We start from the raw sequence: 26,898 nt of genomic DNA, 5'->3' as shown, positions 1-26,898 counted from the left end.
TTTCTGGAAATCTTGAAATCTGTTTTCAAATTATTGTTTCAAATCAAAAAGCAAGGCTGCATATTTTTCACTGTTCCCAGGATGGTGTTTAGCCAGTATGTCAAAATGTATAAAGTTGTTTGCAGTGGTAGGTTGAAATATTATTGATAATAGCTGTGTTTCACTCATCAAATCACCATGAGCACATGTAATGTCTGATGGTGTCAATTCAACTGTCTTTACTTGGACGATACTGGAATAAACACACTGGAAGCTGCACACCACCATAAAAGTGAAGTCATGCATGCATACAAGTAGCGAGAGCATATGTACATTTATTTTATGTGACATTACGACACAACGTTGTCATCTACAAGTTCATGCTTGAGAACTACACAATTGAGTTACCAAAAAAAAAAAAAATCACAAAAAAAATATCTCATAATGTTTTAAGTAAGTTTACAATTTTGTGTTGGGCCGCAGGTCGGACACCCCTGGAGATAATGATTTGGTTGGATTCTTCAAGGGCTGGCAGGAGAATTCAACCTCCATACAGCCACCCTCTGTGGTTTTTAACAACTGTTAGGAATGATTTGTTGTGACAACAAGTTAAAGATGGGCCAGCAATGTGATGCAGCCACAAAAAGGCAAACACTATTTTGGGATGCATAGACTTGAGGTATCACTTTTAGAAAAGAGAGGCACTCATTTCCCTCTATTCTGCACTAGTCCAACCTCACCTGGAATATTGTATTCAGTTCAGGGCACCCAGGTTTTTAAAAGATGCAGAAATATTAGAAAAGGCTTCAGAGGAAGGCAACAAATATGATCCATGCCTAGAAACTAAGTCCTATGACGAGAGGCTGAAAGAACTGAGCCTGTTCATTCTCAAGAAAAGAAGACCGTGAGGGGACATGATAGCACTCTATAAGTACCTCTAAGGCTGTCACAGAGAGAAAAGAAAACATCCCTTCTCACTTATCCCAAAGTGTAAGGCATGGAACAATGAACTTAAACTACAGTACACTGGGTGCAGGCTAGACATGAAGAAAAATGTCCCAACTGTCAGAGCGATATGACAGTGGAACCAGTTGCCAAGAGAGCTCTTCCACATTGGAGACATTTCAACAGTTATCTGAGTGGGATGGTGTGACTTGGTGCCCTGCACCAGCAGCAGGTTGGACCCCATGGCCTTCTTGGTCTCATCCAACCATACTATTCTATGACTCTGATATATAGCTTGATCAGACATACCATCTTTAGTAGGAGACTGGTTTCAGGATATATAGAAAAGACAGAGAGATACTTAATTGCATGAAGATACCCAGTTCATATTGTTCTTCCAGCAAGTATACCCTTATCTATCTGAGGAAGCAATGCAAACAATCTTTATTAAATCTGTTTATTTTTTCCATTTTGTTTGTCAATATCTTGCAAAGAATAAGAGGCATACAGCAATTGACAGTATTACTGGATACATACATTTAAGATGTCTGAAACCCGTATTTCCAGATAGTACTAAAAGAAAAGCTGATAACAGCTTAGGAGAGTCATTTATGATTATAATTTACGATTATTTATAATCAGCACACACAGAGAACAATAAACTGTCTTCTCTGTGTATAGATCATAGATATTTTGGGGGCAATAACATTATTCAGTAATTATGTCTGAGTACATATTAATTACACTTTCTCATAGAGGATCCAAGAGGAAACTGCATTTGTTAGAAGGTGTTTCTATCAGCAACTCTCATTATTGCCTGCACAGTGACTACATTTTTATTTCACGTTCTTGTCTGTTGTGTCAAGAAATGCTTCCAGTCAGGTGGTACCAGAGGAAGTTTTATTTGGAAGTGATTCCAAAACCTTGAAATATAATAAAAATAGGGTTATGCACAGAAGGACATTACGTACATGGAATCAATTATTTTTGGTCCAGTCTACAGACAGTGAAATGTTTTCCAACCCCCTCTGCCAACCCCATGTGGACTAGGAAGGGCTGCCATTCTGTGGTAGAGAACATGCTTTGCATGCAGCAAGTCCCAGGCTCAGCCCTTGACATCATCTGGCAGGGCTGAGAAGGACCCCTGCGGAGCCCTCCAGGTAGACTACCGAAACAGTGGTGCAACTTGGACAGTGCCAGGTCTTCTGGTCATCTACTGGGACCTCATGGATTCTGAGCATTGGGTTTACCTATTTGCTTTGCACAGGAGATCACCAGCAAGCTGGAGAGTCCTATCGCCTCTTATTTGTTTCTCTCTGTGGCTGGAGCTACAGGAGAATTCCACATGGGACATTTCAGTAGTGCACAAAACACAGGGACTCAGATAACAAAATTCGTAAGATCAAGTGTGAATGGAAAGCGTATGCAAACTTTGGTTTACACAGAGGTTCCATTGGGCAGAACGGACAGTAGGAAATTCGGAGCTATTGTTGCATTTTGTTTGCACAGGTAAATGTATTATTTCAGTCACTTTAGGCAAATGATTGCACTCAGGGCTTTGTTGAGGGGAAGTAATCTGAGGACAGCCAAGAGCTGAAGAAGGAACCATAATTAGGACTGAAGGGTATGTCAGAAGAAAAGATACAGTAAGTGCACTTGTAATGGCCATATCTACTGTCTGGAGGGGCTTAGATGGGGCAGGAGCTCCGCTGAATGGGGGAGTATCTGCCCTAGTGACTTCCAGTATGTCTGTGGAGAATGGTCGAAGATCTTGCAGCTTCTGCCAGTGGCACACCATTAAATGGGCTGTTCCAGGATCACTGGATTAATGGCCCCTTAATTCCCCTCCAAGCTGCCAGAATCAGGCCTGGTAAAGGTACTTTCCCTCCCAGTGAAAACATTAGGGTTTCAGTGGAGGAGGAGACATAAAGAACCCCTAGAAAAGTAAGAAGCTGAGAATGCCCATCCTAGCTGGCATATTGGAACGGGCAGTTGTTCCATCATTTAATTGCTTCCTCTGCCCGTTTTTTGAATTGTTCTAAGCCATAGCATCCTCTGCATCTTATACCTATAGACAATTGCTATGAATTATAACAAATTGTTTCCACACAGGACTTATTTACAGAAGAATCCATTTCTTATTTGGTACTCCTGAGGCATAAAGAATGAGACTATCCTAACCAATAAGGCTACTCCACCTTCCACCGGTTTTATTCTTTGCACTCAGAAATATATTTTCTGGGGCATTTTAGAATAAATGAAAGGTTCATTGTTCTGACAGCTGGCAATTAGAATGGCAACCACAGACTGAAGGAGCTTACTGATGATGGTATATGTCGGGGTCACGCTGTAGCCGAGTTTGGAATCCTATATACAGATCATCCCAGAGTAATCCATGCACCACCACATGCCGTATGACATTAACTCTGGCTTTTATCTGTCGTAAAAGACAAAACAGCATTATCTACAAAGCACTGCATCTAATTTCAGATGGCTGTGGCTGATGGAGTGGTTGTCCAACACACCTGGACAGCCCCAGGCTCAGGAGGACTGTGATATGCAACCAATAGAATCTAAGTATGAACCTGAGCTCTTCATCTGGGAAGCATCTTAATCAACATTGTGACCCACTTCTAATCTTCCCATCTGTTCCCACCACTTCTCCCATCTTTTTCTAAAATCTATTAAGGAAGTAGAAGCAGAATAGCTTAACAAAGTCTTTTGACTGGTGCTGCTAAGACATCTTCATCTGAAAGTACCGTGGGTCTATGGTATAGTCCACTTGAAAAGGCAGTGATCAGAGTTTACCATCTTTATAAATCACCATCTTGTTTGTTGCTTATGTTACTCACACTTTTAAAAGCTTTAAAAATAACCTAAACAACACTGCTCATTTAGCCATCCTACTGGGTCCCTCTCTAATGAAACTAACTTAAGTGTTTCTTCAAAAGAAGTTTTTTATCAGGCAAAAATGTGAACCAGATCTTCAGTTGTCAAGAGCATTATGCAGGCATGGACAGGGTAGGGTGAATGGCAATACCCACAGGACTAACAAAAGCCCCTCTGATTATTTATCTTTCTAAGTTCTCTTCTGACTAATGTGGATGGTAGAACAACTGAACTACCATGCATCATATGAGATGTTGAAATTAAGGTTATGTGTTGGGACTGTCTTCCCCTTTTCCCCATGGACATCCATTTATTTAGTGTTTAAATCTAAGCAGCACATGGGAATATGTTTCCCAGAATGCTTTTGAAAGCCTCTATGACAGAAACCAGATTTTCCATTGAAATGCATTGAACTGGAGTTTTTTAAAAATCAAAAGCTTATTTTCCTATATACTCTTTCTTATTCATTCACAAGTGCTTTTCCCCCCCACCCACCAAAGCAATTCAAATGAAACTATTTAAGCTTGGCAAGCTCTCTGTTTGTTGGCTCTACCCTCCCCCATCCTCCAATCAGGGACAGTAATAAGCAAGTAAAATTTTGGAGAACATGTGAAAGTGTGCATTTGTATTGCAAACATGTGACTTACTTCCTCATATGGGAAATCACGGTTTGGTTTTTCTGCAGGAAATGATAAGTCCAAAAAATCCACCAAATAGTTAAAGCCTCCAGGCAAAGGATTGAAATCGTCATCCGTTTCTATCACCTAGGTAAGACAAACAGACCGCAACAAAGTCATTTCCATTTTAGTGTATATACTGTTAAAGAACAAGCTGACGATTGATCGTGTTCCCCAAACTATTCAAGTTTTTTCTTGTTCTTTCCATCTATCCTTGATGCTTAAAAAGTACCCCTTTTTGGAATTTTCACTATTGTTAATTGTCATGGCCACAGTTCAGTGGTTTTGTGTTTGTCTACACTTTCGACAAGCTTTATTTGAGGCACAAAGTCCTCATCCTCTGAAGAGGAGGCATTAACGTAAACTTGCTAACCCACATTCCGCCAGGAGGGCCTGCCATTTCTTCAAGCAGGTGCTCTTGAGAATCCTTTCAGGTGCTCTCACACTGGAATGTTTGCCTCTCTCCCTGAGTTCACCAGCTGTAGCTGGGCATCGAGAAGTTGCTCCTGAATTGTACTTCTTTCTTCTGTTCCTACATTCCCCATAGCCGCTCCTGGGTGCAAGCACTTACCTTCTCCTTCATCACCACTTCCAAGGCGCACCTGTTCTGATGAGGACCATACCCCACCCTCCTCAGCCATCAGCGCCTCACACGTGTGGCACAGTCTCGATGCCAACATTCAGTTTTCCTGGCACCAGGCTTCAGAATGCCCTACGCACATACATGTCTCAGTCTCTCTTTCTGCCCTTGCTCCTCCCATCTCGGGGTCAACTAGCTGCCGCTTCTCAGGCGTCTCTCTACTCTCCAACCCCAACCATGCCAGCTGCATTGCAGCCGATTAGCAGCTCTTTTAAAGTCCACCCTCCATCACAGCCTCCAGGCTTTAGCCATGCACAGTAGCCATGGACGCCTGCCCAGCCGACTCTTGAGAGACCTGAGGTCATGGATGAGGGTCGTTCTGGCCTGGGCCTGTCAACACCCATGCTTGACACTCATTTAAATAGTTGTCTCACAGCTGCAAAGTAGTAAAATATATTTCTAACTTTGACTCCCCAGATTAATCTGTCATGGTACGAACATTATTACACATGTCAGGCTTTCCCATATATTTCCAATTTTACCTCTGTACATTTCATGTAACTGATAAAACTTAGGATGCCAATGAAATATAGTATGTTGAAATTTGACATTCTTTAAGGTGCTGCAGGTGTTTGTTGCTGCTAAAGCAGCTGAAAACATTGCTACTCCTGTAGAATGTTATGTTGTCTTTGAACGATACTTATATAGAACATACCCTTATCACAAGATCATAGCCTTTAAATCCAGCCCAAAGGTAATATTCTTTCACCCAGGAAGGATACAGAAAAATCTCATGATCAACAGCAGATCCAAGTGTGTTTAAGTACAGTGTAAAATCCCATGAGTCTTTGAAGATGTGTGTCCCTGCTGGAGGATCCACAATTCCCATACTAAAAGAGAGAAAATAGTGTATGAGTAACAATCAGATATTTAAAGAGCTCAATTGACAAAAGGCCCATTGGAGTTGCTATCTGATCTCCAATAGCACTTCCTTGTCTTGATACACTAGATCAGAGTGGGACCTCTTTTGGCCAGGAGGCCAAACTCTATTTCAGAACAGCTCTTGGAGGCCCCATTCCAGTGGTATGTGGAGCTGACAGGAAAAGAAGCAGGAAAAAGGGAAAAGGTGTAGGATGGAAAATATTCACATGCTCTTCCAAGCTTAACACCTTAGGAGAAACATTTCTACCTTTTGTGATGGGAGAACAGCTGTACAACATTTTCAAAGCCACCAAAGGACAGGCAGAGAGGAGAAAGGGTATGGCCACCTAACGAGATCCCTGAGGTTCTGCAGCCCTAAAATAGATATAATTCTCATACTTTCATACACTTGTTAATTTTTTAGAGTCCTGCAAAGGGATTTTACTTCTTCGTGTTGTACAATTATTCAAAGCAAAACTAAAACCTAATATATGCGATCAGTAGATGTCAGTGATAAATCAAAGGCTTCACTAAACCTTTGATTCCCTAACTCATCGGTTTTCTGCTTGCAGGAGGATATTTTGTGGGACTCATTAACCATTGAATGCTTTCCAGCCCAGCGTGGGTTTTATCTAATGTGTCTAATGCAAGGCTGGATAGAACTGGATACTTGCATGCAGTGTTCTGATGCCCCCAATGCAGTGCAGTTGCAAACGCTCTTGTGAGATCAGATCTCAAAGTGGCTCTGCCACTCAGAGTAGCTGGAATTAAGCTAGAGGGGTTCTCTGTTTTCTGAGGGTACGTTTTCTGCCCATAGCTAACACAGTTCTGCAGAAGGTGGTTGACAGATGTGCTTACTTACAAACTTTTGAAGCTTTTTAATATAAAAACAATAGACAATTGTTTAATATAAAAACAATAGACAATAAAAAAACAATTTTTTTAAAGTTAAAATCACCTATCAGTTGGATCCCTGAGAACTCTTGCTAAGTCCAGTATGGCTCCAGGTTTTGGTGTCCATGTTGAAACGCCATTGCTTTTCTTTTTAATTAGTCTGTTCAACTCATCTGGGTCATTTTTAAGGTTGGTGTTTTTGATGTAACTAGGTTAAGGAAAGAGACAGGATGTGCTGTTTTCATAAGATTAGAAACAGAAAACAAGAAGTACAAAGAGAACAAGCACTAGCACTAGTCGCTTTTGAAATAATTCCATAATGTAGCAGTTTTTGTAGCAGTTTTCAGGAGCTTCTGCGGTCATGACCCCAGAGCCACCCCGATTATGTTGTGAGCCGCCCCGAAGCTTCGGCGAATGGGGTGGCATAGAAATGGTTTAATAAATAAATAAATAAATAAATAAGCACAGATACAATTCCCTTCTCCTGGGCTCCTCTGGGAAGAAGAGGGCTCCTTTCACGGCCAATTGAGATCCCGATCAAATGACAATAAATGGATAGATTATGGTGCATGGTGAAAGTTAGGACAAAAAGATGAAGGTGTACCTACTACCAGTTCCAGTATTCTTTTATGGTCTATGTCTTAGGCTTACATCTTAGTCCATTGTTAGGACATAAAGGATAAACTACAATTTATTCAAGAAAAAAATGAAAAGCATCCTTAAAGAGAGTGCTTTTTGGAAGAAGAGTGGAGGAAGAAGGGAAGGGAAGGGACCCAGCAAGTGCACTGTTTAATTTTCACAAGTTTAAGGTTTATACACTGCCCAGTCAAGTTATCATAGTGTTTTTCAGTATAATATAATTGAAAACACATAAAAATGAGGTAAAACAGAAAATCTGTAAGACCAACAAAAAAATAATATACAAAACAGAAAAAAGCCGGTGGGTAAATGCTTAAAAGTACAGTGTAAGGCAACAGCGGGGCATGGGGTAAGTCTTTATGGGAAGACCATCCCAAAACCACCACTGAGGACTTCCAATTGCACTCTTGTGCTTAGTTTCATAATTCTTCCTCCACATCTGCAAGACAAATTGCATTTACTTCTGATGATACAAAACACTTCAAATTTAAAAAGAATCTTTTTTCTAATGACATTAATGCTTTTGATGGCACTAGCCATGAATATTTCATCCAGATAGTTCTGTGAAATTCTGGTGCTTGTTCAACACTACTATAATAAATGTAGTGTGCTGTGAGTAGACCAGAAGACAATACCTGTCAGAAGGATGAGCTTCAACAAAATATCCTGCAAAAGGACAATAGATTTTTGGCTTCAGATCAGCAACCAGCTGGGCCTTGTAATTCAGCAACTTCTTCCTTTCAGTTTTAATAAATTGTGCTTTCCATTCCTCTGAAAAGTCAAAGTACTTATCAGATCTAATAGGGAAACATAATTTTGTTCTTCAAGGGTTTCAATATACTCATTTCTTATAATTCTTCTCATACTTTAAACTGAGTGAGAGAAATCAGACAGGACAGTAGAGCGGAAAAGAAAAAGTGACAGTGCAGAATAGAGGGGGCAGGGGGGATTGGTCTTGCTGACATTTAGATAGGAAAACAGAAATTAGGATGAGAGCAAATTCAAACCTGGCACCTCTGAACATGCTCTGGCGACTAATTCACATAGATCTTTACCTATCATTGTAGATCACCTAGTTTTTCATATTGGTAGAGAAACCATTGTCTGACAGCTGCAGACAGTGGAGCTTTGAAGAGCTGGATCACACCCGTTGTGTTTACTCTAGAATGAATATGGAGGGCAGGGAGGAGGAAAATGCTGCAGCTGCTCAATACGGATTCAAAGTCTGTTTTGGCCCTTTGTGTAAGGGTGCAGGGCACCCCTCCAGACTGGAACCCCCATGCATGGATACAAGACTAAACTTCTCTCCCAACCACTTTTTTCCTTATACGTATGTTCGTATGTTCCCCCTTGCACAGAGGCTTAAAACAGCACATAGTGCATACTCCCTTGGGATTAAGAGAAAAGTTTCTGCTGTTGAAAACCCAACTTTTTTGCCTGTTGAAGACACACATGACCTAGTTCAGTGTGGCCAGTGACTGGGAATTATGGGAGTTGGGCTCCATTCAGCACATCTGGAAGATACTAGGACAGGGAAGGCTGATTTTGTTAACGACCAATAGACGAGTGCATTTACATCATTTATGTACTGCTTTATAATATTTGTTTACAAAATGGTTTAGAGTATAAAAAGATGAACTGATGTCCAAACAATAATCAAAGCAAGCAAGAATAAATGTACCTAAGATACTTCAAGCCCAAATTATTTAAGACAAATATGTTTGACAGTTTATGTCAAAACTGGCAAAAACACTCAGTCATCTACTGGTAACATGTTTCTGCAGGTTTCCTCCAGTAAAAAGATAGACATCAGTGTTTGAATTGGCTAAAAGTTCCAGGAAGGCTTGTATGAAATCCCCACACAAACCACCTTACAATGGCCTAATTCAGAAGGCATGAACGACAGGGCTGAGGGCCAGATTAGATGTAAATGTTTTAATGGAAAGTGCATCAAGGTTTTTGTTTATTTATTTCATAGTGGGGCTGCTAATTTTCATTGGGGAGGTTCAACACGTCCATCTCCAGCTGTTGTCTCAGTCAAAATCTCCTGGCCTTCCACCAGGCTACTATTTATGTTGAGGTGAAAAGTTCTCCTTGGTGCTGTAGAATTTTTTATTTCCTAGGTTAATAGCCTTGCTGTGTCAGAACAAGGACCTAATGCTCTACCTTCTGTTCCTCCAGTGATCAACCAAAAGCCAATGAAACTAGATTATAGATCTGCAGAGGGAGAAAAGACTTGCTCTACTAGTGGAGCTTTTGAAAATTCTATGGCTATAAGTGGTGGCTTTCTGCATGCAGTCATGTCTGTGCAGAAGTTTGAGAAATTCCCTTGAAAATAGAAATGGCCGTTGTCTTTCTCTCATAGCTATTTTTGCCACTTAATAGGATCCTAGCTTTTCAGTTCTTTATTAAGTGGCAAAAATGCTCTCTAGCAAAAGTGGAGATTACAAAGATAAAGAAGTGATGATCTCCTACCCAGCATAGGATGAGCAGTTTGTGGGCTTACAATACACAATGGGATTGTACCCTAAATTTTGGGTGTGTAGTAGTGAACAAGAAAGGTTTGCTTTATGAAGGTTTCCCATCATGGTGCCAGTTTACTGAAAGTTCTTACAGGGCTCTGCTCAGCTACAGCAGAATGTAGTTTCTGGAGGGATAGCTTATATTCCTCTGATAGTAGTGGGCCACTTTGCACAATGACATATCCCAGTACTTATTTAAGTCAGGGTGTGCTGCAGTGTGAACAGCTGATTTTAAATATTCAAAGAATGACTGTCTTGTCATGTTGTGAGGTTGGGGGTGCTAGTTAACAAACCACCCCTAACCTCCAAACAGCAGAACCCCCTTGGGTTCTGTATTATGCATGGCAACCATCCATGGGTTGCTAGGTTTGAATGACACAACACATTTCCCAGCGGCTTTTCTGGCAGAAATTTTTGTTTCCTCATTCCTTATGTCAGCACAGTTTCTCCTTTTAGTCTCCTCCAATTGTCATCTGATGAAGAACACTCCCATTCATCTTACATAACACTGCAAGGAGAGAACAATTTCCAAGTCCCTATTCAATGAGCTGCTTTGTTGTCGCAGAATTGTAGAAAAGTAGAGCTGGAAGTGGCCAAAGGGCCCCTGGTTTTGGTCCCCTGCTCAGTGCAGGACACAAAATTAAACCATCCCTCTCAGATGGCTGTCCAGTTGCATCTTGAATGCCTCTAGAGACCAGGATACCTGAAGGAATGTCTCCCTCCTTATATGCCCTCATGCCCCTTAAGATCTATGGGAGAAGCCCTGCTCCGGGAACCTTCTCTAAGAGAGGTAAAAGGGTCATCAACTCGGAGTAGGGCCTTCTCTGCTGTGGTGCCCAGACTCTGGAATGTACTCCCCAGAGAGGTACGCCTGGCGCCAAGTTTATACTCTTTTCGGCTCCAGGCCAAAACCTTTTTATTTAAACAGTATTTTAAAATCTAATAGCTTTTAATTTCAGTCACTCTGTTTGTTTTGTAATTTATTGTTTTGTTGTGTTTTATTATTTACTGAAATTGTTGTTTTAATTGTTTTTAAATATTGTAAGCCGTCCTGAGATCTTATATAATAGGATGGCATACAAAAGCTTTTAGTAGTAGTAGTAGTAGTAGTAGTAGTAGTAGTAGTAGTAGTAGTATGGGAGAGGCCTCAACCTCCCTAGGTACTTGATAATACTTCTCTAACAGTCAGGTCATTTTTCCTGATATCTAGCCAGAATCTGGCTTCCTGCAACTTGAGCTGATTATTCCAAGTCCCGCACTCTGGAATGATCAAGAGATCCTATCCCCCTTCTTTGTGGCAGCCTTTCAACTAATAGTAGAGCATTCTCATATCTCACCTCAGTCTTCTCTTCCTGAGGCTAAACATGCCCAGTTCTTTCCATCTCTCCCTACAGGGAATTGTTCTGACTCCCTGCATCATCCTTGTTGCCCTCTTTTGAACCCTTTCCATTTTGTTTGCATCTCTTTTAAACTGTGGTCTCCAGAACTGGACACAGTACTCCAAATGAGGCCTAACCAGTACTGAGTAAGTACGAACTTGTACTTCACATGATTTGGAAGTGATACTTCTATTAAGCAACCTAAAATAGCCTTTGCCCTTTTTGCAGGCACATCAAGTTTTAAAATCTCGAGAACACAGGACTGTATTTGCAAACTTTAAAAGGATGTTGCATAAGAGCAAAAGACCACCTGTCCACTATGGGGCCAAGCATGCCTTTTCCCCCTTGTCAATTTACTGCATTCTGACATTTCCCTTACACTGAAGTAAGAACACCTGCAGGAAGGCATTCACATACTTTAAAACAAGCAAAATCCTGCCATGAACTTTGCTCAAATTTCCTTTCTGCTCTACAGGTCTGCCATGCATTTTGCATACATTTTTGATGCTGTTCACTGCACTGTAACTTGCATGTACATCTGACCGTAGCAAAGAAATTTGGTCGGGAAGAGCAGCCCCTGCTCCCCTCCCCCACCACTTCCTTAGTCCTTACTAGTGCCCAAAATCGCTTCTTAGCCTCAAGGTGGAGTTAGTGGGTGGTGTTGAGGAGGTTGGGAGGAACAGTGATGAAAGGACACCAGAGAGAGTCCTGAATGCATTTGCAAGATGTCCTCTCCACCTAAATTTTTGTTCTTCTGCAAGTTTGCAGGAATGAAGGGCCGCCGCTAGGTAGTACGTCCACATTTCCTCTCCCTTCTGCTGTTTTGCCATGAGATTTGTACAATCTCCCCCTCCACTCTACTTCTCTGCATGGATTTTGTCTAACTTTTGTGATTCACTGCTCTGTAATCTCCATGAGAGCCAGTGTGGTGTTGTGGTTAAGAGCCTGGGACTGGGGCTCAGACGATCTGGGTTCTAGTCCCCGCTTGGCCATGGAGCCAACTGGGTGACTTTGGGCCAGTCACAGACTCTCAGCCCAACCTACCTCACAGGGTTGTTGTTGTGGGGATAAGATGGAGGAGGAGATGTAAGCTGCCTTGAGCCCTTTGTAGGAAAAAAGGCAGGATATAAATTGAAAAATAAATAAATAAATAAATAAAGTATTTCTGACAACTAGCAAGAGTGGCTGGGGGGAGCTGCAGGAGAGAAGGCAGGATTGCATTTACCAGAGCAGAAGCAGTATTTTCCAACAGCCCTCTGTTGCTTTCAGGTTCCTCACCTTGTGCTTTTCACTTCCATTCACTGCTAGCTGTCAGAAATATATGTAGGTTAGAGGGCAGTGCTGGAGATTGGTAAACCATACAAGAATTTAACAGCTAGGTAGTGAAGAGAATAGTGCAAAGACTGGGAGCAGGGGATGATGGGGACTAGTGGTGGAAGGTAGCAGTGAAGGGAAGCAACAAATATGAATGTGGGTGGGGAGAGTTGGAGCTGAAAGTGAAGGATGAAACAGATAAATGGATATTGACAATAGGACATTGAGATAGGGCTTTGCCAAGCTAAATGCAGTAATGGAGGATGAAATAGAGCAGGACTTTAGCAATATAGGAATGTGGTTTTGCTAGGCTAAATAGCAGATAGGCAATATAGTGAACTTCTGCCCTTGGAATATGCGGCTGCAGCACATGGTTTTCCATGCATGTTACTGGTTCCTGTGTGAAGATGATCCAATCATTCATCATCTTTTTGTCTCAAGAAAAAGTGTGTTACTTGGAATAAGAGTACTGACCAACAGACAAAATATCCTGAAATGTCTGAATTAACACATTGCTTTGTTACCAGTATATTTTCCTCAGCTGAATGTCATTGGGAATCCTGATGCTCCACCTGCAAAGTCACTCATCATAAGGTCGACATTTCCTGGAAGTTTTCCACCATTAGGCCTTGTGCAGTCCACTGTATTTAGGATTTTATGTCCTATACAAAGATAGTCAAATGTCATTGTGCCGCTGCCCACTTATTTCTTCTTGGGTGATGGAAAGGGATCCTATAAAAGTTCTATTGATGCATCCCACATTGGAAAGATGGGCCTAGAAATGAATGGAGCCATGGAGGAAGAGGAGGATCCTATTTTGGCACTAATACTTAAGGCCAGGGTGCATGCAAAGTTTATGGATACCAATGCCAACAGCAAAGTCACCAGATACCAATCTGCAGACCACAATCCTGGAAGATACAAAGGGCTCCTGGAACCAACGCACTGTGACTTGTCTCACCCCTTCCCTCTGGAAAACTGAATCGGAGACACTGTACCTACCGGACCACGTGGGGTCACCTATCTCTGAGTCCTACCTAAGAGGAGGAAGCCAGGCTGCTCCTGTGTTCCAGACCAGGGTTGAAGCACGGCCAGGAAGGGCAGGATAGCAGTGCCAACTGAAAAGCTATCCAGGTGGGGACTCCTCAGTGCTGAAACAGCAGCTACCCTTGTACTGCCTGTGGCTTCTTGCTTGTTGGCACTTATCCTGAACATCCCGATCACTGACCTGCGGGATGGGTCCGGACAAGACATGGCTTTGAACTACATTGCAGGGTGAAGAATAGATCTATCTTCACTGTTCTTGAACAAATACAAATGTTGTCATTTGCACATTTGTCAGTTCTGAGTATTTTCCAGAACATTCCTGTACATCTGATATTCATTTACATTTGGTCATCTTATAAGGTAATTCACCACCACCACCACATAGGTGATGACATCAGATTTTATTCTGGATTTCAAAAGAACCTTCTGATAGAATTGGTGTGGATTTTGAGGGTTTATCATTTTTGATGCATCTATAACACAACTACTTTTTGGCCCAAACATGTGCATAGGGTGGCATTTGATAGTCTGCATTAGGTACTCTGCTGGTGTAGACCATGGTATCAAACAAGCATATCCAAATCTGAGGAAAGGATATTTCAAAGCCTCATTTCATAAAAAAAGCAAATAAAACTTTGTTTGGAAAAGTAAAAATTATAAAGGGAGAAAGAATCACATTTACTAGGGGATAACCAATCAAAGAAAAGTGGAACAAACCTGAAAAATTATGCAATTGTACAAAGAGCCCGAATTGTATAAAACTATATAAAAGGTCTGAGTTCTTTTGCTTTTGTATTTGGAAAGCACATATTTAAAAAGCAATGTCCCATACGTTGACTAAAAAGACAAATTACTGTGATATTCACATACCTTTATATTCAACAATTATGCAAGTATCCATTTCTGGATGCACACCATCCATCAGGATCATAAACCTAAGATTCTGGTCCACCTTGAAACAATCAGACCACATGTTACTATGAATTGCTTAATTTAGCATGGGCATTTCCAACCTGGGAGAACAGTGTCTATACTTGTTACTTGCTAGCCCCACCCCATACCCCCTTTTATCTTCAGCCTACATACATCAGGGATCTCCATCATGATGTCAGTAGGGCTATCCTACTTTGAAGCCAATTTCCATGGCAGGGAAGTTTAAAAAGAGAGGACCACCAGGAGAAAAACTGGCAAAAGAAGCCACTAGCTGTATTCCCTGTGCTCCAGCCAGCCGGACCCTTATGTTGAGCCTTTTCGTTCTGAATCTCACTTTCTACCCCATGTAGGAATCATCTCCCTGTTATTAAATAACTAGTACTTACTCAGTGGGAACCTCAGTACATCACTCTATTATAATCAAAATGGAGAAGGAACTTTGCTCACAGGACAATCAATATGTTCAGAGAGGGGAAAACCTTTTAAATACTTTTTCCTCCTAGACAGGAACAGATTATCTTCTGATGATTAATCATTTCTGAATTATTCAATACTCCAGGAAGGAAATATTACTGGAGAAATAGAAAGGTAACACACCTGTTTCCAAATTCCAAATGGAACAATATTAATATTAGTCAGTTTTATGCCACTTTGGTCAAGGTACCAAAACACAGGCCGTTCTGTCTTTCCCACATAAATGGGAATGTCAGGCTTCCGTTCAGCAATTTTCTTCAAAGTAGGGTAACTGGAGAGTATGCAAAGAACATGAAAAGGACATGAAATTAGGAAAAATAAACCTAATTATGCTGTGAGCTGCCCCGAGGCTTTGTTGTGATGGGGGCGGCATAGAAATGTTTTAAATAAATAAATAAATAAAATAGCCTTATTCTCAAGTGGATTTACTGTCTAGTATAAACTATACAAAAAAGAAAAAAGCCCTTAAGTAAAAGCATTATGTCAACTCTATCAAAATACTGTAATGCTATGTCTGTCTGTACTCATTTTTCTAAATTAAGCAAACTCGTTTGAAATACCTTATCCTGAGAGCAGAGCCTCTACCCCCATTAAAAGAAATAAATCCCACCACAGCACTTCATCAGGTATTTTAATATATATTTCACTCTTACTACACGATCTTATGCATGTCTGTGTAGAGGTAAGTCTCATTGAGTTCAATGGGTATAGTTCATTATCATGATCAAATGTCTAGTATGTCAGTCTGAAATGAGAGAACATTTCTGTTGTCATATGAAGAATGTTTCTTGCCTGTAAATTCTTTTGCTATCAGTATAATGGTGTTTTAATTGATTTTAAATTAATTTTATGCTCTCTAATTTCTGTATCCCAGGGCTGCATGTCTCTAGCCTTATTAGTATATGCTCATTTTCCTTTATTCTCCATCCCCAGAAGGTTCCATTTTTTTATTGGCCAGCTGTGCAAATACTAGAAAACAAGAAAGAAACAGCACAAATTCACTGCAAGCTATTTATTCTGAAATGTGGTGCTATGTACTTTTCATGATCTCTCTCTTCAGCTGGATTAATTGCTGAAAAACATTGCTGAACATAAACATATTCAGGGGAGAACAACAGATTTCAAAATTCATCACTAAGGCAAGCAAGTGTATACCTGAATAATTCCTTCAGGCATTAATAGCCATAATCCCTCAACCAAGAACTTGTTCTTGAAAGCAAGACAATGCAATGTGAAAATTTTCATTAAAAGATTGCAAACCACTCTTAGTGAGGAAGATTCAGACTTCAGATTCAGTGTTTTGGAAGATAGCATAGGCCAAAAATCACTATCAGGCCAATCATAATGTTGCAAAAGAGCGTGCATGAACTTTCAGGTTCTCCAGAACTCTTTAACAGGTAAGATGGTAAACAAAACAATGAGGGAAGGTGGAAAAAGTTAGCTGTTGTCAAAGTCACGAAGTCTTCATTTTCCCTTCATCTTTCACTTTTGTTGCCATTTAACTCGATGAATTCTGAAGGACTTAAATGCCTGCAGACATTTTGACACATTTAGATGGTCTAAGATAAAGGTTTTTGGCATTTTTCTTATGCTCCAACAAGACTACCATCTGCTTTTGGCATAGGCTACATTACTTGAATTTTATCATGTGCATAGATACCTGAGATGATCAGAATGCATGTGGCTGATGTAGATAAGATCTGCATTGCAAAGCCTTTTTAACCAGTCCCTGGGTGGCTCATGAAGCAACCACCAGCCACGTGCAAAGGCAGGACCAATTAGCCATGGATCGAATACCATTCGTTTGTCTCCTAGTTTGAGGTCCATACATGCATGAGTTAGGTAAGTTACCTAGGAACAGAGAGAAACCCAAGAATTAGACTGATTAGTGCTGCCATGTTCTGTATGCCTGAAAAAACAAGCAAACCTTTACCACCACCAATCAGATATTCCGCACCTATTCCATCTTTCTTTAATGGATTTTCAGGAGAACTGTGGGAAAGCAGAGGAGACTTATGACCAGAAGACTATCTGGATCCTCCCTTAAAATTATGTGAATGAGGAAGGCCATTTGAAGAATGCAAGCCTCCTGTGGAAGCACCCCGTAACTTTCTGGATTTGAGGAATTAACACAAAAGACTCCAAGTGATGATATATAAAGTGGAGGGAAAAAATCAAGGTAAGCAGGTAAAAACCTGAATATAAAAAATATGTAAAGGACCGTCCGGATACTTCAGATGGTTCAAAACAGAGCTGCCAGGATGCTGTCGGGGACTGTGTGTTATTTTCATATAACTCTAGTCCTCTATCAGCTCCATTGGCTTCCCATTGAAGTCCAGGCTCAATTCAAGGTGCTGGTTATTACCTATAAAGCCCTAAATGGCTTGGGACCAGGATACCTAAAGGAACGCCTTCTTCCCTATTTGCCCTCCCGCCCCCTGAGATCGGCAACAGAAGCCCTCCTCCAGGAACCCTCTGTGAAAAATGTTAGGAGACAGAGTACCCGGAGGTGGTGCCCTGTCTATGGAACGCGCTGCCCAGAGAGGTCCGCCTGGCGCCATCATTATATTTTTTCGGCGCCAGGTTAAGACCTTTTTATTTAATCAATATTTTAATATGTTTTAATAATGAATTTTATTATTGTATTTTATTAACTTGCAGCCAGAGTGGGTCATCAATTTATTTATGCTGTTAGTCATCCAAATTTAATAAATACATAAATATCCTGACAGCAGTACTCCTGTATTTCCTTGTGTTCTTTGTATTTCCAGTCTCTCTCTCTCTTTTCCACACTCACTCTCCTGCCTTCATGCTACCTAACCTGGTGGAATATTTCTGGCATTGCTAGATTGCTGTTGAATAAAAAAATAGTTGTTGAGGATTGGCAGAATGTGAACCCAAATGCAGCTTGAGTATCAGTGTGCTTAAGGAAATGCCAACATTTGCAGACATAAGAACCTTTCTTGTATTGTATTTATAGCCCACCTTTTTTCCTCTTGAGGAGAGCCCAAGGTGGTTTACGTGGCCCTCCTAAACTCCATTTTATTGTTGCAACAGGTAGGTTGGGCTGAGTCACCCAGTGAATTTGGAGCCCCTTTCCCAACAGCCCACTGTGGAATGAGCATGCCCAGGAGCCACAAAGTGACTCTTGAGAAAGATCAAATGGAAGAGAATCCAGGGAGGGAAGGAACAAAATGAAGCCCCCTGTTTGGAAGGAACGACTCAGTGATGGACCTTGGAGTAGGAGCATTCCTGCCTGGAGAGCGGATACGTCACAACCTTTGTGTAAGTCCCACTATAGAATTTACTAAGTAAGTGTGCAGTTTCTTAGATTAAGTTTCTTCTTGAAGTAAGTGGCCAGGATCAAAAGACCTCTGAACCCAAGGAATTTTCAGGATACACACACACACAGTTTCCAGATAGAGGGCTCCTAGCACTACCACTCCAAGGGCATTGCACAGCTATTCTGCTGTTCCTCCTTTACTGTGTTAAGAGCATGGGGGGAGGGAAGGAAGGAAGTTTGAGAAAAGATGGGATTGTTACTAGTCGAATACAATGACATCCAGACCCACTTGAAAACTTAGTGAATAAAACAGCATGATAGTGAGGTAAAAGACTTGTCTGGAAGCACCCAAACACACATCCCTCCCATACTGCATTTTGAATATGGGGAGGAGAATTCAGAGGGAGTGTCAAGAGGGTTCCCTCTTCAGAGCAACAATACCAAACAGCATCAAGTATTCCACTGATCAGGCACAGCCTATTGTATGAGCTATTAGCCAATATTTCTTGAACACCCTGCCAAAGTGAATCAACACAAATGCAGCCAGATGCAGTGGTGTGTATCATGAAGTTCATTCAGAGACAAAAGAGAGAATAAAAACAGAGAGAAGGCATCTAATAGACACCAAAACAGAATTCAAGTTATGAGTAACATAACCACAATATTAGTTTACTGTACAATATTTACTGACTTTCACACTCCATTTTTTTGCAATGTCATTAATCGCATTCTTAAACTGTAAGATTTATCTCCATAAACGTTAAACTAAAGCAGAGTGCAGCACAGTTTAGGTCATTTCCATTTGTGTAGTTTTAAGTGGAGCAGAGTATGCCCTCTTCTTACTTTTCGACAAGATTACTTTTCAACCAGTCTTCCCAGTCTAGTGCTGTCTAGATGCATTGGACTGTGACTTCCATAATTCCCAGCCAGCAAAGGTCGTAAGGGAGGAGAATTATGGGAATTGCAATTCAGCACTTCTACAGGGCACCGGGTTGTGAAAGGCTTCCTAGAACCTGCTTAATTTCAACGAGCATAAAACTGTTCTGCTACATTTGGCTACTTTGAAACAATATCATCCCATTTGTATTATTCCCATGATGAGTACCAAGTACAACTAAATTTCTGTACATTTAAAAAACTGATTTTAGTATACTTCAGTCCTAAATAAACATAATGCAATCTATCAGTGTTAGGTGTATTCAAACCTCCAGGATTACTAAAGGGGGAAAGGCGTGGATTGCATCAGCTTCATTATGAAAGATGCCCAGAACCAGTTTACCTTTGAAAAACTAAATTCAAAGGCTAGGAGACAACACTGAAAATTTAGAAATTGGGGGGTCTGTATAAGTTTTGTTCTATTTGATTAAATAATTGCTACTTATTTAAACAGATTGTGCTTGTTCGTAGGATGACAGTTTTAAAACAATAACTAACACTAATTGAAGGTGCTTCCTGACGAAGTTTTGAATCATTCGATCATTCATGGAATTTGGGAGCAGGGGGAATACCACACAATCTTTTATTTGTAGATCTCCTGTGATTTCCCATCTGTATTTTATGTTCTTACCAGAAATATATCCACTCAAAACAAAATAGTTGCACAATGCCTTTTGATTGTTAATGCAAGGAATCCTAATCTGGAAGCATCCCAATTTATTGCTGGCTATAAGATACAGCACATATGTATCTTTAGGGTGCATTGGATCTGAATTACAAGCCCTCATAGATAAAAGTCACTATCTTTTCTTTACCATCACCTCCCCAAAAGCCAGATCTTCAGGTTTTCTAGGTTCTACATCCCATGGATTTGGAGGATGCAGTTCAATTAGCATAAGTCCATTATCTGCATCCGGTTCAACAACTAGAAAGGAAAAGAAGAAACCACAGTTTTTATTTTGTTGCAAGAAACAAAGCTTCATTACCTTAGCTGATTTTTTAATCTGTCTCTCCAAACAAGCTTGTGTCATCCTTTGAACAACCAGTTGGTGCTAATGTGAAAGCCTTCCTTCAGGCATTTCTGGTCCAATAGTGCATTGGCCCCAAAAGTCCATCACTTGAACCACTGGATAGCAGTGATGGCTCCAGCTATCCAGAGATAATTGCCTCTGATTGCTTAGGGTATTCCTGCAGGATGGGGTAAGGTAACCAGGGATGTGGGGGATGATTTTCAGAATGGATTACCCCCACTATAATAGCTACAAAATCAAAATAAATTGAGCAGCGATTCTCTCTCTATTCTTAATAGATGCTATTTTTATTTTGATGGTGGTAAGAGATAGAAGAAGCAGGGGGAAAACAGTGGGATGACCACAAATGGGAGACAACATTGTGTGGTGCACCCCGCTCCATATTCGGTAAATGAAGCAGGACAACTGAACAACAAAAGACTGCAGCAGAAGCTTCTGGACATAAGAAAAAAAATATAACAAAGGTGATCCCAATATAAAATGCTTGTCATTTTAGCTTTCCATGTAGTGGCTGGAAACACAACTCCTTTGTGAAATCCATCCTGTCGTGTCTCACCTGCAACCTGCTGTAAATACACATTAACATTTGGCAGGGGAAAATTAGGCACATTCTTATTAATTCTCATAATTCCAAGAGAAATTTCTGGTACTGATTGTCTCTTTTCAGGGCATCCTTCAACTTAGGTCCACTGTCCAATTCAGTAGAAACTATTGAAACTCTCCCATCACAAAACAGGATAAAACAGCTATTCTGACTTATCCCTTCGTTGTTCTTCTTCACCCAGTTCAGATGCTCTAGGAATGCCAACATTTACAGCTTACAATGTATATATTAAATAGTCCAAGTTTGCTTGTGCTTTTGATCATGCTACTTTCTTTCCCTACACTATTTTCACCCTTTATTTCCATAATTTATTTAATTGTACTTTTGGAATGAATTGTTTTTACATATTCAAGGGTTGTTTTCTCCTTCTGCTGCCTAGAAGACTGGAGCTTAGTTGGCTGTCTTCATTCCATATAGAAGATTCCGTCTACTCTCTGTGTGAGCTCATAGAATTGGAAGGGTGTAAGTCATACAGTATGCAGAGAAAGTATGAAAGACATATGGCGAACTGACAAGCTTTGGTGGGCCGGCTCTGCCCATGGCCATTGTGACAAGTGGCACCTGTATAAAAGGATACACCTTTAGAAGCTTTGTCAGCTATCACTTTACCTAGTTCATCCTGACAGAAGCTGTCTGGAGGGTTTACATATTTCATTGTGCTCACATCCAACTTCCAATTATGTTTAGTGCAGCGTACATGTCTAGGTTAAAAAACAACAAGAGAAACTGCTGGAACCAATACAAATTTTTCAAGCAAAAATTATTGTAAGTTTTTGGTACAGTAAAGACAATCAGTGAATTCTGATCCTAAGAAAGTAGTGAAAGGTTGGACAATATTTCAGGAAACTGTCCTAAATCAAATATTGAAGTGTCAAACTGAGGTATGGAGCACAGCAATTGTGTGTCCTTTGTCAACCAGTTGTAGGAAACAGGCTTAGAAACTTGCAGGAGAACTGCTTTACTGCATCAGATGAGAACATACATAACATCCAACAGCATCCTTCCCAGGTGGCTGGGTGGTGGCTGGCACCAGGTCTAGATGCCAGCAAAATCCCAAGAACAGCAGGGAATAGTGGGTTTCTTACTTTTGATAAGCAGCAATACGCACATATACTTAAAATATTACCTCCGGGCTTCTATTCACACATAACACATGATATTTATTGTATAATTATACAGATTACCATAAGGGAAAGGACCAGGAATGAAAAAAGAGGCAGCAGTGGTTAAGAAAGTTAAAGCAGGACTGGGAAATACGTGGTCCTCAAGATATTGTTGGACTATGACTCCCAACATTGGTTATGTAGGCTAGGACTGAGAGGAATTGCAAACTAATAATATGATTCTCAAACCTGAGCTGAAGGAAGGGTTTTAGAACAATATTGCATCAATATTTTAATAACCCCTAACCATATGCATCTAAATATACTGGCTTAATTGATGCATCTCTACTTTATAAGCAGACATTTCCCTGCCTTCAACCAGACTATGGAATTGTGTGGTGCTAAGGGAGCTTGGGCAAGGGGGTTCCTTGTTCTTTGTGGAATTGGGGTCTGGTTTCTGACCATCACAGCAAAACCCATTTTGTCTGCACTCACAGTTGATTCCTTACAGACGACACCTTCACTTCCTCCTTGGGCTTAAGGGCAACTGGCTATTTTTCATTCTCCAAGGCTGAATTTTGCCACCAAGACTAGACTCAGGTCTTGAGCCTCATTCTCAGAGAAAGCTTCAAATGCAATAAAGCAGCTCAAACATTCAGCTCCCCAAACAGAATGTTCTACCTGCCTTTTCACCACTGTTTACATTTGCTGCAGTAAGATAGGAAAAGAACCAAGCTGGAAATGGGGCATGAATCCCGCCTTACGTTTTTGTCAGATCTTCAATATCCTTAATAAACAACCCTCCTTGGTGTTTGCACATGTTCCGACATGCTCGTAGTGTATCTGCATTCTTGTACAAGATGTAACTTGTTCCATCTGTTTTGTTTCTTAGAAAATTGATTCCTTCCTTGAGAACAGCAACTTCAGCAGGAGTGAGAGACAGCAGTATTTTGGTGGTTTGTTCCATACTGTTTGAAACCAAAGAACCAAGCATTGTTAGTCAAACTTTAAGAGAAATTTGGTATACAGTGTTTTATTGGAGGTACATTACTCCGAAAGATATTGAAAAAAAAAAAAGATAATTGACAATGGAAATGCAACAAAGTGGATGGGACTTTCTATCATATGTGGTGCACTTGTGATATAATGAAAAAATTGTGGAAATTGATGCAGGCAGAAATACAAAAGATCTTTAAAATTAAGTTTCCTATGAGCCCCAAGAATATGCTTTTGAATATAAAGCCAGGGATCTTTTCAAATAACGTGACAGAGCTATTTAAATAAATGACAACTTCAGCAAGAATCACAACTGCTTCTAAATGGAAATCATCAGAGCCCCCAACAATTGAAGAATGGAGAAATAGGCTAGCAAAATGTGCAGTGATGGCAAACTTTACTATTTATGTAAATAGAAGACCGTTAGAAGAATTTAATGACAAATGGAAATATTACTAGCATGATTAATGGGCTTTGAAGGGAATTTGGATAGAACAAAAAAGCAGTAGAGCATTTGAAGCAATTGGAAGATTTGTTGTTGTTTAGATCAATGATTTCCTTTTGCTAAACTTCCATAGAGGGTTGAAAGTTAGAAAGACAGATAAATTTGGGAGGTTGAAAGTTTTGAAAGTATTGGTTGTATTTGTGTAAAATTCCCTTGGCAATGTTCATTTCAGTTTGCTTGTTTCATATGTGTTTCTTTTTTTCTGCATTTGTTTATGTTAAGAAAATAAAAACTTCATTTAAAAATCAAGCAAGCATTGTTTCTCTTTTTAGCAGTTTGATTGAATGCAAACCATTTTGAAATTTACACTTTGCAACTTTTACAAAACAAATCAATGATTTGAATCAGGCATATGGTCCATGCTTCCTTTTTACTATAAAAATCATAGGTGAAAATATTTGACTTTGGGGATCAAGTAATATTAATAATGATAGATTAGATCATTCATTATGATAGAAAATACTAATATCACTCTCAACTAATTGCCATAGATATATTCTATGTAATAGTAACCATTCTTGGGTCTCAAGAGATCAGTAGTTTATTGTCACATACAAAACAATGGGAATGAAAGCATGATTAGTGGGATTTTGCCCTTATTTTGCATTTTAGCCTCTGATTTCCAATAAGCCAAAGTTTCTATTAAACGAGTAGCTACAACTCCAGAAGATGTTAACATTTCTTTATAGTGAAGGGTTTTCCCCACACCGGTGTACAAATTTATAAACTCCAGTACTGGAGACTGTGCAACAGTCTGGCTCTTTAAAGAACTTGGATGCATCTGGGCACATGTCTGCTACAAATATAGGTAAGGCCCTATCTATCTCTGAACTCTGCCTTCAACATACAGTGAAGGTATTTTTATACATGGCACTCACCTTCTGAGGGGTGAGATACCACCTGTGCAGTCTCCTTATTCCTTCTCTTATGAAATAAATTTACATTTTGGTCTAAATAGCATTCCATTTCACATGTGCTAACTAAACCCAGACAATAGTTCCATATGTTTTTTCCAAATTGTACTTTCATTATATTATATATAATATATAAAATATATAGCATTGTATTTTCTCTTTCTTTGTGTATTTATATAATATGTGATATATTTCATTGTATTATGAAAAAAATCAGAGCCTAGTTGGAAAAGTACAAGCTGTCCCATTTATGGGAGCTGCCTGTTTTGAAATGCAATTTGCTGTTCTCAGTTCAAGGCTCATAATGGACTTGAAACTACAGATAAAAGACAGAGCTGTGTTTGAATAATTCCCATTTAAAAGACCCTGACTCTGGCTAATTTTAATGGGGTCTAACAGTACTTTGACTGTAATTAATTTACTACCTCCATTTCTGGAAAGATTTCTGAACAAAGAACATGGCCAGACAGCGGACACATCTCAAGTTACAACTCAACACATCCCAGACAGATTCTCCTACTTTATCTCCCTCAGAACTCTGCTTATGTTAAAGAGATATTGTAGAAATCATCTGCAGGGCACACAACCAGGTTCTCCAAGACTATTTATTGGTCATTTTGAATTTCCCTCATTTGTGCAAGTGTGATTTTTTTTTTTTTTTTTAATACCAACAAAGTGGGGTGGAGGAAAGGGGCAAGAAACCATGGGGAGTGAAAAGGGGCTTGAAATCATGGTAGGGGACACCAAGTCAGTGAGAACTGCTCCAGTGAACTGCTTGGGATCAGTGGGGTTCCTGTCACTCGCAGTGTCAGGGGCAAACATGACCAGGGATTTCTGCTGCTCATAAGCAAACTGCTAACTCCTTTCCTGTACCCACAATAGGGTCACTCACTCATGTTTGGATGACACTTCATGGGTGTGACAAAGCCTAAGATAAGCGATAGGTTTGCAGAGTGCCTTGTTGCTCATAAACAAGTCACACCTTGGGAAGCAGTCCAGGTTTCCACAACATGACAGGTTTGTTACCTGTGCTGTGGCGTCATCAGGGTGATGAGGATATCAGGTTTGATACCAATGGGTATCAGGTCTGTTTTACCAGCTTTGCTCCATACAAATGGTAGGGCTCTGGCTTTCCTCTAGGCAGCTGACTCTTGCCCACGTTTAGCCATGTTCTCTCCCCAGTGAAATCCGTCTAACTTGATATGCTGTGTAATAAAGCTCTAAATGTGGTAAGCCCCTTTCTACTACCTCTAAGATTTGTTTGTTGAGTGAGTAAAATTGTTTAGTGACTGCTGTCATCTAAACAATAAAATTGTTGTTTATCTAAACAATTTGCTGTCATCTAAAAATAATAACTCGATCAGTAAACTAGCATGCAATACCTGAAATAAAATAAACATTTTCTTTGCTGTGATTTCTCTGCAACTTAACCCAGTTAGCTTCATCACTTTGAACCAATTTCTGAGTTTTTACTATTTGATTGTAAACCACTTGGAAATTACGTCTAGTGAGCTTATGTAAATTACTCCTACCATTTTACTATTACATTTCATTATATCCTGCATTTTTTCTTCTTGTGAAGATCTCATGGTGGCTTACACAGCTCCATGTTCTCCTCACAACAACAACCCTGTGAGATAGGTTAGGCTGAGAGTGAGTGATGGGCCCCAAATCACCCAGTGAGCTTAATCATTGCATAGTGGTTTGAACCTGGTTCTCCCAGATCCCCAGATCAATACTCAACACTGTCTCTGGATAAGTGTATTCCTAGATATTTTATCATTGATGATTGTGTTATTTTGGATAGGCTTTCTAGTTAATTTCCTCCACATTTAAATTAACTGGTTTTAATATAATTTTTCTGGAAAGCAGAGCATGGATTGAGGATAAATATCTTTTTCAAATCTTGTTCTGGGCAGGCTAAAGTAAATTCAAAATCACCTACATACATGTTGAGTTGGTTTTTCTGTCCATTTATTGTTGTGTCCTTCAGATTTTCTGCCTATCTAATGCAATTTGCCAGCAATTCTACTAAGAAGCCTAAGAAGTGGGACACTGAACCACCCTTGTTTTGTGCCTCTTTGTATTTTCTGTATTTTGGGAATCTAACACCAGACTTACTCCTGAGTAACTAAGTTCTTACTTAGTCCTGAGTAACAACCCATGTGTGCTATATAATTGTTTAGAGGTTGCTATTAAGAAGCTCCAGTCCAATTTGTCAAATGCCTTGGAAGTGTCAAAAGACACAACAAAAGCCCCTACTTTTCTATTTTGAATAGTGTATTGACAATGTACAGATAGGGTCTATTACATTTCTTTTTTTGTGTAAAACC

At 40.1% G+C, this 26,898-nt stretch overlaps 1 protein-coding gene across 1 annotated transcript; it reads right to left on the bottom strand.

Annotated features, from left to right (window-relative positions):
• Positions 1-1,400: 1,400 nt before the first annotated feature.
• On the bottom strand, positions 1,401-23,144 carry LOC123021522 (cytidine monophosphate-N-acetylneuraminic acid hydroxylase-like). Its single transcript, XM_044426282.1, is given in 13 exon segments — positions 1,401-1,847; positions 3,246-3,361; positions 4,461-4,577; positions 5,786-5,960; positions 6,950-7,093; positions 8,160-8,295; positions 13,264-13,401; positions 14,657-14,738; positions 15,317-15,464; positions 16,854-17,044; positions 20,228-20,337; positions 21,657-21,748; positions 22,915-23,144. Coding segments are annotated over 13 exon segments (1,761 nt in total). The 3' UTR covers positions 1,401-1,765.
• Between the last annotated feature and the right edge of the window lie 3,754 nt (positions 23,145-26,898).

Source organism: Varanus komodoensis, unplaced genomic scaffold (assembly GCF_004798865.1).
Source record: "Varanus komodoensis strain SLA01 unplaced genomic scaffold, ASM479886v1 scaffold17, whole genome shotgun sequence".
NCBI classification, from domain to species: Eukaryota; Metazoa; Chordata; class Lepidosauria; order Squamata; family Varanidae; genus Varanus; species Varanus komodoensis.
This window is presented reverse-complemented; position numbering and strand designations above follow the sequence as displayed.